The 17,098-nt window shown below is 45.2% G+C and overlaps 2 protein-coding genes across 3 annotated transcripts; both read right to left on the minus strand.

The window, feature by feature from the left end:
- Positions 1-903: 903 nt before the first annotated feature.
- Positions 904-6,910, minus strand: LOC310689041 (granzyme A-like). 2 transcript variants are annotated; one of them, XM_083466290.1, is made up of 6 exons: positions 6,427-6,812; positions 5,192-5,336; positions 3,470-3,611; positions 2,641-2,907; positions 1,121-1,281; positions 904-1,072 (listed from the first exon to the last, which is right to left on the minus strand). In XM_083466290.1, the coding sequence occupies exons 1-5, from the start codon at positions 6,485-6,487 to the stop codon at positions 1,123-1,125; spliced, it is 774 nt and encodes a 257-aa protein (XP_083322416.1). In that variant the 5' UTR covers positions 6,488-6,812; the 3' UTR covers positions 904-1,072; positions 1,121-1,122. The 2 variants fall into 2 exon arrangements, with proteins under 2 accessions (XP_083322416.1, XP_083322417.1); XM_083466291.1 differs by lacking the exon at positions 904-1,072 and adding an exon at positions 6,822-6,910 and having other exon boundaries at positions 1,075-1,281; positions 6,427-6,695.
- Positions 6,911-10,832: 3,922 nt separating this feature from the next.
- LOC310689042 (granzyme A-like) lies at positions 10,833-17,043 on the minus strand. Its single transcript, XM_083466292.1, has 5 exons — positions 16,804-17,043; positions 15,397-15,532; positions 14,793-14,934; positions 12,746-13,009; positions 10,833-11,078 (listed from the first exon to the last, which is right to left on the minus strand). Exons 1-5 carry the CDS (start codon positions 16,862-16,864, stop codon positions 10,917-10,919), a joined length of 765 nt encoding a protein of 254 aa, XP_083322418.1. The 5' UTR covers positions 16,865-17,043; the 3' UTR covers positions 10,833-10,916.
- Positions 17,044-17,098: the final 55 nt, after the last annotated feature.

Consider the following 17,098-nt stretch of genomic DNA (forward strand, 5'->3'; position numbering starts at 1 on the left):
TAAGTACAAGCAGCAACCACTTTTCTCGCAAAATGAAGTCCAAGCTACGAAGATGCTGCTGCAGTTCTGTATCTTTTCTCTCGTGCTCCATCTGCAGCTCTCAGTTCCATCAAGCGGGACAGGAGGAAGGGGGGGGGATAGCGCCTGAAGTAAACCCGCAGATCAGGCCATCTATGCTAGTCTACCACTACAACTCTATGGGAGAAGCGCTTGCGGTCCTTCCTCCACTTTCCCCCTCTATGGTTAGCCCTTGGAACACCTGCCAGCGCCTCCGCCTCCTCTCTTTGAACTGCTTTCTCTATGGTTGCCCTCGCTCTCCTCTCAAGGCTCCTCAGTCCCGGTGGGGAGGGGCTCCCGGGGGCCAAGGCTGGTGAGAGGAGGCCAGAGGGGGGGCGGGCCGGGCAGCCAAGCAACACAGTTGGAGCCTCCCTCCTTCCTGGCCGGCAGGGAGGGAGGGAGAGGAGCTGCTTCCTTTGAAACCCGGGAAATTTAAGTGACATCATCAATAAGGGACAGCAGCGGGACACAGCGCTGGGATAAGGGAGTTTCCCGCCAAATAAGGGACGGTTGACAGCTTTGGATTTGCCCCTTATGAATTTCTTGTGTTTAGGTAGTCAGGTTAGGAGTGCAGTGGGTGAAGGAGGATAGGCAAACCCTCCTTTTGATTCTGCAAACAATGAGCTTGAACATGTGGATGACATCAAAGGCACAACTCCCATTTATTCAAATCAGGCAGCAAGTTTGCTTCCCATGACTGCGGCTGATTGCTTTTTTGTTGTTACAATCAGGCTTATGATTTAGGCTGCTAATTTGACTCCAAGTTCAATGTAATAGGTTGTATGTGGATGGTGAAATTCTCTGGGCCAGAGGCAAGAAAACCCCCTAATTATACCGACAGTAGACTGAATATTGGAACTAGATTTTAGAAGCGGGAGTTCAGATCACAGATCAGCATTTAGATCCTACACTTGGCCTTGGGTGCTGAGGTATCTGCTTCCCTCGGTTAATGGGTGTTATAATTCAGCTACAGAGATGAATAAGATGAGCATATGCTGAATCACAAGCAAACAAAGAAAAGCTTCATCAATGAGTATCAAAAATGAGTATCATAAAATCATGTGATCAGCTAGTGCCATTGTTCATGACTGTGTCTATCCAGGAGAGGTGGTTGGGCGTGAGTCGAGCATAGATGCCAGGGTATCGGTGACTTTCACATTTTTTAACAAATGAGAGGATTCCAGTTTGTTCCCCATGGCATATTAAAGGACTACCAGAGTCACCCTGAGGAAAAGAAAGGAAAGAAGAGATTAGATGTTACCATTAAGCAGAAGCTGATCTATGGTCATAATATTCCAACAACAAATTCAGTTCTTCAATTATTCATTTTAACAAAATATTTTAATTAAAACAGTGACTGCAATGCAGCACAATACAGTCTATGGCAGGCTGAGGCAGATGGCACAGCCTATGAGCCCCAGAGTGTTTACCTGCTACTGACACCAGACTAATAATAATTATTATTGTTGATGCTGACGATGCTGATGATGCTAATACAATAATAACATCAAGCAGCATTAATCCAGATTGGTCCTCAGTCCCTAAGTTAACACACTACATTTTAATAATGACTTCAACCTAGGAAGGATTTTGCCTAGCAAATTGGGATAAAATAAATAAAACTACACAGCTATAAGGGATGCGGGTGGCGCTGTGGGTTAAACCTCAGCGCCTAGGACTTGCCGATCGTATGGTCGGCGGTTCGAATCCCCGCGGCGGGGTGCGCTCCCGTCGTTCGGTCCCAGAGCCTGCCAACCTAGCAGTTCGAAAGCACCCCTGGGTGCAAGTAGATAAATAGGGACCGCTTACCAGCGGGAAGGTAAACGGCGTTCCGTGTGCTGCGCTGGCTCACCAGATGCAGCTTTGTCACGCTGGCCACGTGACCTGGAAGTGTCTGCGGACAGTGCTGGCTCCCGGCCTATAGAGTGAGATGAGCGCACAACCCCAGAGTCTGGCAAGACTGGCCCGTACGGGCAGGGGTACCTTTACCTTTACCTTTACACAGCTATAGCTTGATCCCCCAAGTCATACTGGATAAAACACTAAGCATTGTTAAGATTATGAACTCAAATCTTCACCAAAAGCTGCATGCCTTCTTCAGTGTAGTCAAAACTTTAAGCAGCTAAAAATTTACTTCATAAACAGGCAGAGGCTCAATTCTTAATAAGTGAGGGCCATTTCATTTCATTTTACTTAAACTGATTTACAGACTGATCGATTACAGAAGTTTCTAAGTGGTGATTAATTGGTTTTAATTGCACGTTGAGGCCGTTTCATTTTGTCTTAAGTGACTTCTGGTATCTTACTATAGAAGAGTGTTTGTTTGTTTGTTTGTTTCTTTGTTTGAAGTGTTAAAGGTGAACATTCCTTCTAAAAATGAATCAAATGGCTGTGCTTCATTCAATGCCTCAGGTTTATTATTGTTTCTTATTGAATATTTGGTAAAAAATAATAATAATTTAACTGATTCCTCGGTTGATCAGTTGAAAGGCAAAAATTTCTTCATTTTTTTTGGGGGGGGGGCAAGCAGCTGTATGAGTGCATGAGTGCAGAATTAGTTGAAAGAAACAAAGTCTCTCTTACCATACACCTGTCCCCGCCGCCTTTCTTTTCACCAGCACACAGCATATTCATTGTCAGAGGAGGCTGAGAATTATAGTGGTGCTTGTCATTGCAGACCTTTCTGCTAATGATGGTGACGTTGGCTCCATGCAGTGTATCAAATCCGCTTCTTCTATTAATTGTTCCCCACCCAATTACGACACACTGGGTTCCACCCTTGATGTCATCGTATGTGTGGGTAAGTGGAATGGTTTTTACAGGTGGAGGGTGGCCTTTTCCTGACTGAAACTGAAGGAATCATAAAAAGGATCTATAGTTGGGATCTATAGACAAGAAGCGGCCACAGATTTTCATGCGATCTACCTTAGGCTTCCTTCTAGCATAATATTAATTAATTAATAATAATAATATTTCCTTTATGAATCCCTCTCCATGAGGCATCCTGAAACAATTTTATATATAATTTTATATATAATTATTACATACACACACACACACACACACACACACACACACACACCGTGTTTATGGAAGACAATCTTACTCTGCTATGAGTGATCGCCAAAGAAGAAGAAGATATACGGTATATATATATATATATATATATATATATATATATATATATGTATATATATATATATATATATATATATATATATATATATATATGTATATCAGCTACATATAAAGAAGTTAAAATAACTGTAAAATGCTTTTGAGGTTTTATTACAATCAAGCTGCTTGTAAATTTTGTTAAACGAACACATAAAACAATTGCATATATAAACACACACACACACACACACATGCAGTTTAAAACAGCGATAGCACTTACATAAAATCAACTTACCTGCAAAAGCATAATGTCATTTTCATATGTCTTTGGATTAAATCCTGGGTAAGAAAATGTCTTGGTAATGTTAGCCTTGTGTTTTCCGTGCTCCATTTTAGTTCGTGAATAAGCTCCAAAAATCATGTATGTTTCTTCATCCCTGAAAAGATGAGCCACTGATAAATTCACCACACTGATATTTGATTTTCACCATTCTGAGTGTTTGCATTCGCACACTCTTCTTTATCCATATATGTATATATTTTTCTGCCTCAGGCAGCAAAATGTTTTGGGCGAACTCTGACTGCGGGTGAGCAGTCATTTGAAGCTCATCACATATTCAGTATTAACTCTGCAGCAGCTGCCATTTTATCACCTTGCTCATTCTAATTTGTGACCACTCTTTTATAGTCAGAAAGGGGTTTCAGTGCTAATTAAAACATTAATGAAAAAAACTGATGTTATAAAATGGTGGCTGGCAGAAAGCTTCTGGCAAGTGTGTTCTAAGCTATGAAAGGTTGACTTGTTTGACAGGTCACTGCCCATGTCAGAATCCCACCCCTTTTTAAAAAGAGAGAAGGGTATCATGAAGGACTTCTACACCTGTGGAGACTATGCTACTCTTCCATTCTTCTGGAAAAAGTTGGATTTGTGGAAAATACATTTATTTGCTTAATTTGTATCTTGTCCTTCCTCCCAAAGGAGCCCAGGGCAGAAAACAAGAAGCATTAAAACAATGAAGACATCTTTAAAACAATTCCAATACAGATGCGGACATGTTGACAATGGCTGGATGGAGAACAGCGTCGTCTGGTTGCCTGTGAAAAATGAGTGAATAAAAACGGAAATTCCATATTAAAGGTGGAAACCAACGTAGCACGAAGGAAATTGTTCCATTTCTGCTTGCCCAATGGAATTATCTCTCTTCTCGCCACCAACTCACACTGCTCTGGGGAGCAGAGTGTACCAGCCAAGCATCGTTGGAGAGAACGGAACCAGAATGGAACTGATCTTCTCTCCTCATTGGACATGAGCAGCCACAACATGCACCAGCCAATTTAACTAATGACCGTCGCCCTGTCACTTGTCACCACCCGGTTCATTTCTGCATACATTTTTGATACCCAGTGTGTGAGGAGGTTCATATGACGGTAGGCGCTTTCAGAGATTCTGATCCCAACCCAAGTAGAACTTTGTAGGTGACAGTCAACACCTAAATTGTACCCAGAAGCCAACTGGATGCTAGTGAAGATCTTTTTAATACTGCAAAGATATGTTCTAAGCCAGGGGTCAGCAAACTTTTTCAGCAGGGGGTCGGTCCACTGTCCCTCAGACCTTGTGGAGGGCTGGACTATATTTTTTTGGGGGGAATTGAACGAATTCCTATGCCCCACAAATAACCCAGAGATGCATTTTAAATAAAACGACACATTCTACTCATGTAAAAACATGCTGATTCCCGGACCGTCCGCAGGCCAGATTTAGAAGGCGATTGGGTTGGATCCGGCCCCCGGGCCTTAGATTGCCTAGCCATGTTCTAAGCAGCTAGTATCTGGCTGTTATCCACATTTCAAGCCCACAGTTGGATATCCTTGTTCTCTTACCCTTCTTGAATTTACAAGCTGCTGCTGTAAGCAGTGGATATTATGAAGCAAATATTGCTACCTGACTTGAAAAGGTCCTTGAGAATTGATGCCAGGGAGAGGTTTCTACAAAGCATCAGTATTTCTCCAAACTTACGGAAAACAATGGGCTGCTGTTAACACCCAGTTCTCTTTGATCAAAGTTCCTCCACAGGACACACTATTTCCTTTGATGAGTGCAACCATATATGATCCTAAAGGGTGACCTTCTTCTATCCATTCAACTATATCTTGAGGTTGACCTGTAGGACATAAGTCATTTAATAATCAGGTTGGATTTGTAAACAGCTTTGAGGTTTTTTCCTCTTACAATCAAGTGGTATATATGTTTTATGAAATACCGTATTTTTTGCTCCATAAGACACACGACCATAAGACGCACCTAGTTTTAGAAGAGGAGAACAAGAAAAAAAAATATTCTCTCCCTCTCTGCTCAGTGCCTCTCCAGCAAAGCGTGAGGAGAAACAGAAGGGGCTCCGTTTCTCCTGCTGCTTCGCTGAAGGGGCGCTGAGCAGAGAGGAAAAGGTGTGCAGCGCCTCTCCAGCGAAGCGAAGCCAGGAGAGCAAGAGGGATCGGTCCGTACCCATCCCTCTTGCTCTCCTGGCCTCAGCGAAAGCTGTGCAGCCTGCATTCGCTCCATAACACACACACACATTTCCCCTTACTTTTTAGGAGGGGAAAAGTGTGTTTTATAGAGCGAAAAACACGGTTGGTAAGTAAGTAAGTAAATGCAATGTGCTGCAGGCCAGTTCATGAGTTATGGGTGTGTGGCCAGTAGGGGGTGCCATTTTCTGGTCTGCCTCAGATGTGAAATTTTTGGGGGATGGTCCTGGGTTGTTTTTTTTTGTTATACAAACTGCTCTGATATTATTTATGAAGAGCAGCATATACATATTTATATCAATATAATAAAATAAAAACACATTCCCCACACCTCAAAATAACTCTCACCCTCCAGGTCCCAGGAGTCTGTGAGGAGGGAAATGTGCTTTAAATTTGTATGATATGCCTGCAGCCTGAGTGAAACTGAAATTGACAGATGGGTCCATCTTTAGACATACTTAACATATTCTGTTTCTTTGGCACGGTGGCTAGTTTAGTTCAGAATTCCACATAGCTCTAAGAATGTTTTAATACACCCCGGCCCGGCCCACAGCCTCTATCCTCTGTCCTGCCGACTACCAAGACTAGCATTAGGCTAGCAGGGAAAAACTTGCACCAAATTACTTTTTGGCCATGTGGTCGTTCTATATACACCATGCTCTACATATACAGGAGGAGAAGAAGTGGGGTGTGCAGGAGACATATACAGATATAGCAACACTGACTTACCTCTCTGAATTTTGAGGAGGAAAATGGTCATGGAAAAGCACAAAACAAAGACACGCCCCATTGTTTGTGGCCCCCCACAATGAGATGTCTAATATGTATCGAGCATAGGAAGGAAGTGAGATTTCATTTCGTCGTCTCAAGGGCATCCTTTTATAAGCTCGGAAATTTGAAACACCCACAATAAAGCCTCTGGGCTTTCTAGAGAGGTGTTGTTTATAGGCATCGGAGAGAGTCTGGGGATCTCAGTATGTATATCAACAGTTATTCAGCTAAGAGGTACAAAGAGAGAGACAGAGAGAAAAGAATCATTGCTATAGCTGTTGCAGTTTTCAGGAAAAGTTACTTTAAAGGTGGCTGAAAACTGCAATACTGGCCAGACTGAAGAAAACACCTGCCATTAGCTGGCATGATTATGACATCACCATTCTGTTCCTCCAGTGATTGTTGTACGATGAGATAATAGCGCATCATTCTCTGACAAGCATGCTCTGACAGATAACTACCCAAAATCAATCTGTCTCAGCGACCTCCAGCTGTAAAATGGGACAGGTGTATTCCAGAATATTGTAGGAAATAGTATAAATGCTTACACCTCCTTGGGAGGTGGTCTGAAACAGTTTTGGGATAATAAATTGTGTGTCTGTGGATAGCCTTAGTTGGATATCAAGAGCAGATACCGTATTTTTTGCTCTATAAGACTCACTTTTTCCCTCCTAAAAAGTAAGGGGAAATGTGTGTGCATCTTATGGAGCGAATGCAGGCTGTGCAGCTATCCCAGAAACCAGAACAGCAAGAGGGATTGCTGCTTTCACTGTGCAGCGACCCCTCTTGCTGTTCTGGCTTCTGAGATTCAGAATATATTTTTTTCTTGTTTTCCTCCTCCAAAAACTAGGTGCGTCTTGTGGTCTGGTGCGTCTTATAGAGCGAAAAATACGGTAATTATGCAAGGAAGACTGGGGAGCACTGCCAAACCCTTTCCTTGCCCACCTGCGCAGAGGGGAGGCCAGCCAGCTGAAGCAACACTTGGTGGGTGCAAACCAGGTGCCCCCACACCGGTGATTCCAGAATGGCATGTCCCGGTGCGCTCTCTGCGAGCACTGTTTCCCCTGACACCAGAAGAGGAGCACCAGGCATCATTGTGCCGTGGGTGCTGTCTTGGGGGTACCTGTTTTGCATCCCCTCAAGAATCTGCACCCAGGCCAATGGCCCCTCTGGCACCCCAACTGTATGCCCCTGAATGGACTCGCTACCACCTCTTCCCACAGTTCAGAGATAACATGCTTTTGTTCCATGTTATAGGGCTTTTTAATGCTCTGTGATGTGGTCTCAGCCATGGCCAGAGCATAGCGTAGCATAGAGAAGTTGGTTATCCTCAGAGTCCCCTGTGGTTTTAATTTAAAGCAGGTGTAAAAAAACACACCCTTCAATGTTGAATTCATAAATTACAAAGAAACAAGAAGTTCCGGATTCAGTTTCTGTTATGTGCATGAAAGTTGCTGTCACTGCTATATAAAAACCTTTTAAATCAGTGGTTCTCAACCTGTGGGTCCCCAGATGTTGTTGGACTACAACTCCCATCATCCCTGAGCTCTGGCCTTGCTAGCTAGAGGTGATGGGCGTTGTAGTCCAACAACATCTGGGGACCCACAGGTTGAGAAAGCCTGTTTTAAACGGTCATTAAAATGCAGATTGTTCGGAATGTGGCCCCCCAGAGCACACTGGGAGAGCCAGCCTCTGAAATTGAGGTGAGTGAGGAAGAGGTTGACTCTGTAGATGAGAGCTGTCTGTTTGATTTTAGAGAGAACAGCCCAGGGCCCATCCTCTCCAGGGAAGAAGTAGTTAGTTCCCAAGGGGGTGGGGAGAGTTGGAAGTCGGCCAAGGCGTTGCCAGGCAACCAGCAGATAAGAAGGCGTCGGAGGCTGAGTCTTCTGGGGAAGAGGTAGCTCAGCCCTGCCGTCCTAAAACAAGGAGATTAGAGAAGCTCCAAGAGCAATGGAAGGGAAGGAGACGGGATTTTGGCGTTCTTCCTGTTGGGGGAGGAACGATGAGTCAGACTGAGCAACTAAGATTAATGAAAGCAGGCAGAACCCCATGCTCTGGATGTGTCTTTCCTTTAAATAAACTTGTATAAAACTGACGGAGAGCCTTCGTTGCTTATCAGGCTGCTCGCCTGCCAGAGATCATTATACAGATTGTGTCTCATATGTGGCAGGATCGGCCAGAACATAAGGCCAGACATCAGTTGGATGGAGCAATGAACTGAGAGTGTAACTTCTGCTCTCTCAATGAGACAATTAGACCTCCACTAGAACTCTAGGGTGGCAAGCTATGCCTTGCCCAAAAAAAAAGTATCACCCCCCCCAAAAGACAACAACATATGGCAACAGTTTGCCCACATGCTGATTTTTATGTATGGAATAGATGAAACTTTAGAAATTATTACTATAATTTAAATGGGGCTCACTGTGGGCATAGAATTTCCAGGCCTCACCCGCTCTGCAATCTTATGGCACTTTCAACCAGACATGGAGACCACAGTCCTCCAAATGGAGGATGGCCCTCTGTGAAGTATGACACCTGGTCCACAACCCTGCTAGATCTCTGTGGCCTGGTTCACACGCGCAGCTCAACAAGGGTGCACCCTGAGGTGGTAGGCAAAGTGGGCTGTGCCATTTCAAAATGCTGTTTCTGAATGCTCTTCCTCTGCAAGTAAACCCACAAGCATATTATGAAAGATTCTAGTCAAATCTGCTCCCTTGTGTGCTGTTTCTCTGCTTGCAGAGTATTGATCGTATCAGAGGCACCGGCTTTCAAGGGCAATTGGGGGGGGCAAGGTCATGCGTGTGACGTCAGAATGCTGGGAGGAGCTGGGGGCTGAGCCGAACACAGCGGCCGCATGGCTTCAATGGCTGGCAGCTCTTCCTCCGACTCCTCTTGGGGCCGCCTGAAATGCTTCATTGCAGTCTAGTACCTCAGAACTCTGCCGCTGCATCCCCACCTCATTCTGCTGCATGTGAATTTCATATCCTTCAATTTTTCTTAATTGAGAGATGGTCCTAGTACATAAAAGGCCATGACAAGGATGAATGGCATGCTGGCACCCATCTGTCGCGAGAGAATGGAGTGTGCCTCCGGGGGTGAAATCGAACTGCTGTGTTAGCAGCACCTAAGTGACCAGGCTTCAAGTCTGGGCAGTGTGCATGGAGGTCCTGGGCTGCCCAAATTTCAAGGGGCCCTCTTGGCCTTGCTGATGTGGTCCAAAGGAAACCAGAGCAATACAAATGGGACCAGCTTGGCTGCAGGAGTTGCCAGAATGAGGGCTATAAGGTGCTATCCAACCATCTTAGGGATGCGGGATTTGTGTAGGGCTTACTCCTTAGCCCACTGGTTTTCAACCAGTGTACCAGTGCCCTCAGGGTACCCTGAGGTGCCCTGAATGATGGTCAGGGGTGCCACAGGCAGCACTGGCCTCTGGGCCTCTTTCCTTCCCTCCCTCCTCTGATGCCCTCTTGCATCTCTGCCTCCCTAAGGCTTGCACAGCTGTTTGTTGCAGCAGCCCTGTCTACAAGCTCCCTGGGCAAATGGTGCAAGCAGGCGAGGGAGCCCAGCCACAGTCCGTCAGCCCTTGCTGTTGGGAATGGACAGACAAGTCCCACACCCTGTGGGGCAGTGGGAGGAGGCACCTCCCTTTGGGGCGGGGGGGGGTAGCTCAGATACCAGGGGGCGGCAGCAGTGGCTGCCCAGATGACTCCTAAGGAGAGGGGAGAGGAGGCTGAGGAAACACTCCACAAGGGAGGGTGTTCAAAAAGGGTGAGGGGCTGCCAGCTCTGCAGGCAAGGGGTGACATAACTGGGCTCCTGAGTCCCACAGGGGTGCCGCAGAAAGAATGTCGTTGGTCAAGGAAGCCGTGGACTCAGAAAGGTTGAAAACCTCTGCCTTAGTATTTTCTTCTCCTGAAAATATCCTGCACAGCAGTGCAGGTTTAGGATTCAGAGTTTTCCTTCTCCCAGATGGGCTACCTGCCCAGGTTGACAAGCCGCATCTGCACCTCACTTCCCTCTAGACCATAATAGGTCTCGTTCCTTCAATCTGCCAGAGCATGTGTTTGCATGCAGGGAAAGTCACTAGCTCAGCGAGGGTTTGAGATCCATCGGCTACCCTCACCTGGTTTAGCCAGCCAGTTGAAGCCGTTCCTGGGGTCTGTCCACTCTCGCATGCTGAGAGCTTCGGGGAGGTGCAGGTGAGTGTGGAGTGCAGGGAGGGGGACCAAAGGTGGACAAACTATCCAAAAGCAGCACAACATGTCCCCCACCAGAGATACTACCCCTCCCATAACATCCCATACACCCCGTGGGTGTATGAATGACACGAACGACATGCTCATGAAGTAAAGCAGCTAGCAAGGGTTTTTTGTTGTTGTTTACATTTGATTTTATTAAAGCCAGATCAACGAGTATTTGGAGAGAGAATCACAAAATCAAACCAACCATCTATAGGTTGCCTCCAATCGTTGTTTGTATCCAGGAGATATGCTTCTTTGTGAGAAGAGTATAGACGCCAGGTTGACGTTTATCACCACATGCTGATGTTCCACCAAAGGATACAATGGCTTTTTGTTCCCCGTTACATATCAAAGGACCACCCGAGTCACCCTGGTGGGAAAAAGAAGAGAGAGCCTTGACATGACTATTCCCTGTTGCTGATTCATATCTTTCTTTGCTCACATTCTCAAAATGATAGTAAAAGGAGAGTTTTGACAAATTAAACACCTGCATTTCATGATTTCCCTACAGGACAGTCCTTCAACTGTTCTCCCACTATACAGTGGTACCTTGGGTTAAGTACTTAATTCGTTCCGGAGGTCTGTTCTTAACCTGAAACTGTTCTTAACCTGAAGCACCACTTTAGCTAATGGGGCCTCCTGCTGCTGCCGTGCCGCCGGAGCACAATTTCTGTTCTTATCCTGAAGCAAAGTTCTTAACCTGAAGCACTATTTCTGGGTTAGCAGAGTCTGTAACCTGCTTGCTCCGCTCACCAAGTCCCCTACCTTCCTCCATATTAACTCCCTTTCCACCCCAGTTTGCTTTTCACCTCCTCAACCCCATTTCTGAAACCACTTCTCTCTTTTATTCCACAGTCTGGATTGCAACCCTATTTTCACCTTTGCCCCAAGTCCACACTTCCTCCCTGCTCTTTTTCTGCAACCCTCCTTCACATAAATCACTCCCTAACCCTGGTAACCTCCTGTATCTTCCTCCCCCCACACCTTACCAACTACTAAGCAGACTTGTGTGTTTATTTGGGTGTGATGGTAGCTAATCAGGGGCCCATCATAGCTGTAACAAAATCAAGGTCTGATTAGGCACTGGCTTTTCTTTAGTTTATGCTGAAACTCTGCAGAAACATTTTTCTCAGACCTTGCCCAGGCCAGTTGTTTTTAAGGGCAGGAAAGGCACTACAAAATAATTGCTGCCTCTCTCTAAACTGCTGTTTCCACGCTAATCTTCATTGGGCTGTTTTAACAACAACAACAACAACAACAACAACAACAACAACAACAACAACAATTTATTTATTTATACCCCGCTCATCTCATTGAGTCTCCCCAGGCACTCTGGCAGGTCCCAATCAAATGTTAAGAACAATACAACATTAAATATTAAAAACTTCCCTAAACAGGGCGGCCTTCAGATGTCTTTTAAAGATAGGATAGCTGCTTATTTCCTTCACATCTGACGGGAGTGTGTTCCACAGGGTGGGCGCCACTACCGAGAAGGCCCTCTGTCTGGTTCCCTGTAACCTCACTTCTTGCAATGAGGGAACCGCCAGAAGGCCCTCGGCGCTGGATCTCAGTGTCCGGGCTAAATGATGGGGGTGGAGACGCTCCTTCATGTATACAGGACCAAGGCCGTTTAAGGCTTTAAAGGTCAGCATCAGCACTTTGAATTGTGCTTGGAAACGTACTGGGAGCCAATGCAGATCTCTCAGGACCGGCGGCCACTCCCAGTCACCAGTCTAGCTGCCACATTCTGGATTAGTTGCAGTTTCTGGGTCACCTTCAAAGGTAGCCCCATGTAGAGTGCTTGCAGTAGTCCAAGCAGGAGATAACCAGAGCATGCACCACTCTGGCGAGACAGTCATTTAATTCCCAGTTGGGGGAATTTCACCAAGGAAACACTGTATTTAAAAGTCTTGAGTAAACAGAGCTACTGTAAACAGAGCTAATTATTCCTCCTTATGTGTATCACACTACTGAACAAGGTGTCAGTCACAAGAGAGTTCATATTTCAGGACAGAAATGGTAAATAAGCAAGCTTACCACACACGCATCCTTTCCTCCCTTCTTGTCTCCAGCGCACACCATAGTCATTGTCACAATAGGACGTTTATAGCCATCATTGCATTTTTTTCTGTCAATGACGGTGATGTCAACTTCACGCAGGGTATCAGATGGCTTCTTCTGTCTGTTTTGAGTAATTCCCCATCCAGCTACTTGACACTTGGTTCCTGCCTTGAGATCATCGCCCTTTTTGGTAAGCTTAATGGTTCTCACAGCTTTGTTAATCTTTGCTGTTCCATTAAGCTTAAAAGAGATGGAAGAGAGAGCGGGGTGTGGGTGTGTGTAGGGAAAACCAACACTTATTATTAGCAGGCAGTGTGGTGTAGTGGTTAGTGTGTCAGATTAAGACAAGGGAGAGCCAGGTTTGAAGCTCCATTCAGCCATGAAACTCTTTGCTGGGTCAATCAGCCTAACCTACCTCACTAACAAAACTGCTAAAAATGTGCTGATCTTCAATTTGAAACATTCCACACAACCGTATTTTGTGAGCAACAGTGGGTTAAATAAGTTAAAGTTTAATGAATTTATAAATACACTTTTTTTTAAAAAAAAGAAGTTTTCACAATGTTCTGTGCAGTAACAAAGAACACCAACCAGACTTCACTTTTGAAATAACCAAGCAGCCCATGATAAACTCAGGATGCTATCAGCAATTCAGTGCATCATATAGGTAGCTCTGAAGGGACACAGGTGGCGCTGTGGGTTAAACCACAGAGCCTAGGACTTGCCAATCAGAAGGTCGGCAGTTCAAATCCCCGCAACGGGGTTAGCTCCCGTTGCTCGGGAAGGCAAACAGCGTTTCCGTGTGCTGCTCTGGTTCGCCAGAAGCGGCTTAGTCCTGCTGGCCACATGACCCGGAAGCTGTACGCTGGCTCCCTCAGCCAATAAAGCGAGATGAGCACCGCAACCCCAGAGTCGGTCATGACTGGACCTAAAGGTCAGGGGTCCCTTTACCTTTACCTTTATCGGTAGCTCAGTTTACATCAGGTAATGTAAGGGAGAGTGGGGGGAAATCTTCAGGGTCCTCCTAAAAATACTGATTCCACTAACTCTCTAGTCAGCAGCTAATTTTATGGGGCCCTCCTCAAAATCACTTTGAGGAAGAAAATGGACCAACCCCAATTCCAATGAACTGCTCGCTAATCTGGGTGTGGACAACTTGGTCCTCCAGATGTTGCTGAACCACAACTTCCATCATTCCTTGCCTTTGGCCAGGCTTTCTAGGGCTGATGGGAGTTATAGTTCAGCAATATCTGGAGGTTCAGAGGTTTCCCACTATAATAATAAGTCACTATACCAGGTGCACTCCATGGTCTCTTGTGACAGACAGATGCCAACAACACCACCTTGTATATGCCTCACTCTCTTGTGCAACTGGAGAATGGATTAATGTTCTTCACTGGGGGGGAGATATGGCCCCTCCTGGCCTCCTATTCCTGAATCCTACCATAACCCCCTCTGGATGCTGCCAGATCTTCCCTTACAGCCACCCCCTGCTAATTGGATCAGAGGAAATTAGTCATGTTCTACTCCCATTAAAATCAGTGTGGCAGGTTAGCCAGAAAACCTCCCTAGATTCTGCCTCCTGGGCATCTAAGTAGATCTCAGCAGGCTTAACAGCTTACCCAACCCTCTCCCCATCTCTCCAGTCTTATGGTTGGGAGGGGGAGCATTTCCTATCACCCAGACAATGACGCTGTTGTGCTCAATCTTTATGATTCCTTTTCTCTACCTTACGGCTTTAACTTCACTCCGCCAGTGTTTACCCCATTGTCAAGGCAACCGGCATATCACTATCATAGAATTTCATAGAACTGGAAGGACGTCTAGTCCTACCCCTGCTCAGTTCAGAGATCATGCTTGGCCAAGTGTGCGCCTTTTGCAGCAGCTGTGAGGAGTCCACCTATCATGATGCCATCAGTGGGTGTCACTGTCAGCAAACTCCCAACACTCCTCAGGGAAAAGACACAACATGGTAGCTTCCCTTAGCACCTATATTAGATGTATGTGCCATTTGGAGATATACCTGCAGAAGCATAAGGTCATGTTCTTTTGTCATCTCATCATAGCATGGGTGAGCAATTTGTCTAGCAACCCTAAATATCTGCTGGGTATCCTCATGTTCAGCAAATGAATGAGCTCCAAGAACAACTGTGGGAGTTTTCTCCCTAAGAAGATAAAGAATATGGATAAGTTAAAGGAAGTCCAAAGTTCACGAGCGTATGTCAGTTTCACATACGGTATGTTCATTTACAAATCCATTCCCTTTCTGCATCAATATGCATTTTTATTAAAACCACACAAAATTTTACCTTTTTGAACTTACTTTGCACAAAATAAACAATTTAATACACTCTACCCCAATCTGCTCCCCAATGTATTTTATTATGAAACATGCATTTTTATACCCACTTTAACCTTCAATATTCATTTTTATATGCATTTTCCTAGGTTTTCTTGAGCCAAGAACTGTACTGCAAGATTTAGAGATATGTGCAACACCCAAAGGATAGCTGTGCTCTGATATTAAGCTGGTAATTGCAAATCTGCTAGCATCCCTACATGGGCAGTATTAAGTTTGTGAACCACCACCACCAAAAACAGAAACAGAAACATTTCTTGAAACTTACAGACAATGGGCTGCTGTTAACACCCATTTGGGTTTGATCAACGTTCCTCCACAGATCTGGCGTCCTTTGATTAAGGCCATATAAGGTCTTGAGTGTGGTTTCGATTCTTTCCCTCCAATTATATCTGCACATTGATCTGAGAAAGGGGTGGTGGTGTTAGTCATGCTAATAATCACAATGGGTGGCATACACTGCCGTAGTAATAATAATAGAAGAAAAAATAATAGAGGAAAATGACTAATGAAGGAAAAGAATGTAATTCACTCCAGGAAGCCTGTGTAACTGATGGCCCATCAAACTGAAAAGTGCTCCCTGGCCATGTTATTCTGGTGACCCAACCAGGTGATTGACAACCTGCCTCCTGTTTCTGCAATTCCAGGCAGTATTAAAACAGGCTTAGCGTGCCTTTGGTGAGCTGCCGTAAGTGGCTGGTGGGCTTGATGGATCACTCCTTGTGCTGACCTCCTGCAAAGGATGAAGACAGGTGCATACAGAGAGGCAGAGATTGCTGGGTGCTGGCTTTGTGCTCAGCAGAAGCTGAGGGAGGTGCCAATTGTTAGATCAGGGGTGGCAAGTCTCAGGCCCAGGGGGTCAAACTCAGCCCTCCTTTGGACTCTCCCCAAGCAGCACCCCCTACTCACTATACAGTGCCTTTATGAGCAGAGTGTGATCAGAGGCAGTAATACGAGCTGACCGGGATAGATCAGTTGGTAGAGTACGAGGCTCTTAATCTCAGGGTTGTGGGTTCAAGCCCCACCTGGCGGGGAAAGATTCCTGCATTGCAGGGGGGTTGGACTAGATGACCCCTGCGGTCCCTTCTGACTCTACAATTCTACAGTTCTATGATTCTAAATACTAGCTGCTGGGGATGGGGAAGGTGCTGCGCTTCTGTTCACCCTTCTGATTAGAGACACAATACAGTGGGAGCTGAAGCCATTTACATAGCCATCACACATGAGGCATTTGACAGAGCAGCATTGCTCTCAGAGGGAAGGATAGCATTTCCCCAGCAGTAAACGCTGCCAAATGAGGTCCGTGATATAGCTCAGCCAAAAAGGTACAGTATCAGGCTCACCTTTCAACTTCAACTGGACCAAACTGGTGTGCAGCTTCCCTTACTTTGTAAATACTGAAAGGAGCACACATATTGTAAATCAATTGCCAGTTGCTTTAATTGATTTTAATATTGCATTTTTAAATTGTTGCAACCCACCCTGGGACCTGATGATGAAGGGTGTGTAAGAAATCCAATTAATACTACTACAACTAATATATTTTAAGCTAATGGTTGAACAAAAACAAGATTTATTTGCTTAACCAATTGATTGCATTACATTGCAATCTCTCTCTCTCTCTCTCTCTCTCTCTCTCTCTCTCTCTCTCTCTCTCATATAATGGGACACTTACCTCTTGGAATCCCGAAGAGAAAAATGGCACTGAAGAACCACAAGTCAAAGAAAACACCCATCGTTGCTGCTTTGTGTTCCCCCACATCAAAGTATCTGGTATATATACACAGTGAGGTTTTCTTCTTCTTTCTCTTTATGGATGTTCATTTTGAAACTGAAACACCCACAATGTGACCTCAGAAACGTGTCGGTCATTTCCAGGCAAGAAAAGTTTGTGTCATTTAATGAACCAACATGACCAATGAATTGGGGAGGGAATGAGAGACAGGCTTACCCTGTGTTCTCAGGAGTGC

Source organism: Podarcis liolepis (assembly GCF_965112155.1).
Source record: "Podarcis liolepis genome assembly, chromosome: 11".
Taxonomy (NCBI): Eukaryota; Metazoa; Chordata; class Lepidosauria; order Squamata; family Lacertidae; genus Podarcis; species Podarcis liolepis.

Coding starts and splice junctions, on each gene's coding strand:
- LOC310689042 (XM_083466292.1), bottom strand. CDS start 16,864: ATGGGTGTTTTCTTTGACTTGTGGTTCTTCAGTGCCATTTTTCTCTTC. Junction 13,010..14,792: donor ATGACCTTATGCTTCTGCAG/GTATATCTCCAA, acceptor ATCTCTTTTAAG/CTTAATGGAACAGCAAAGAT. Junction 11,079..12,745: donor GAGGAAAGGATGCGTGTGTG/GTAAGCTTGCTT, acceptor TTTTCCCACCAG/GGTGACTCGGGTGGTCCTTT.
- LOC310689041 (XM_083466290.1), bottom strand. CDS start 6,487: ATGGGGCGTGTCTTTGTTTTGTGCTTTTCCATGACCATTTTCCTCCTC. Junction 5,337..6,426: donor CCTCCTCAAAATTCAGAGAG/GTAAGTCAGTGT, acceptor TATGTCCTACAG/GTCAACCTCAAGATATAGTT. Junction 1,282..2,640: donor GCGGCGGGGACAGGTGTATG/GTAAGAGAGACT, acceptor TCTTTTCCTCAG/GGTGACTCTGGTAGTCCTTT.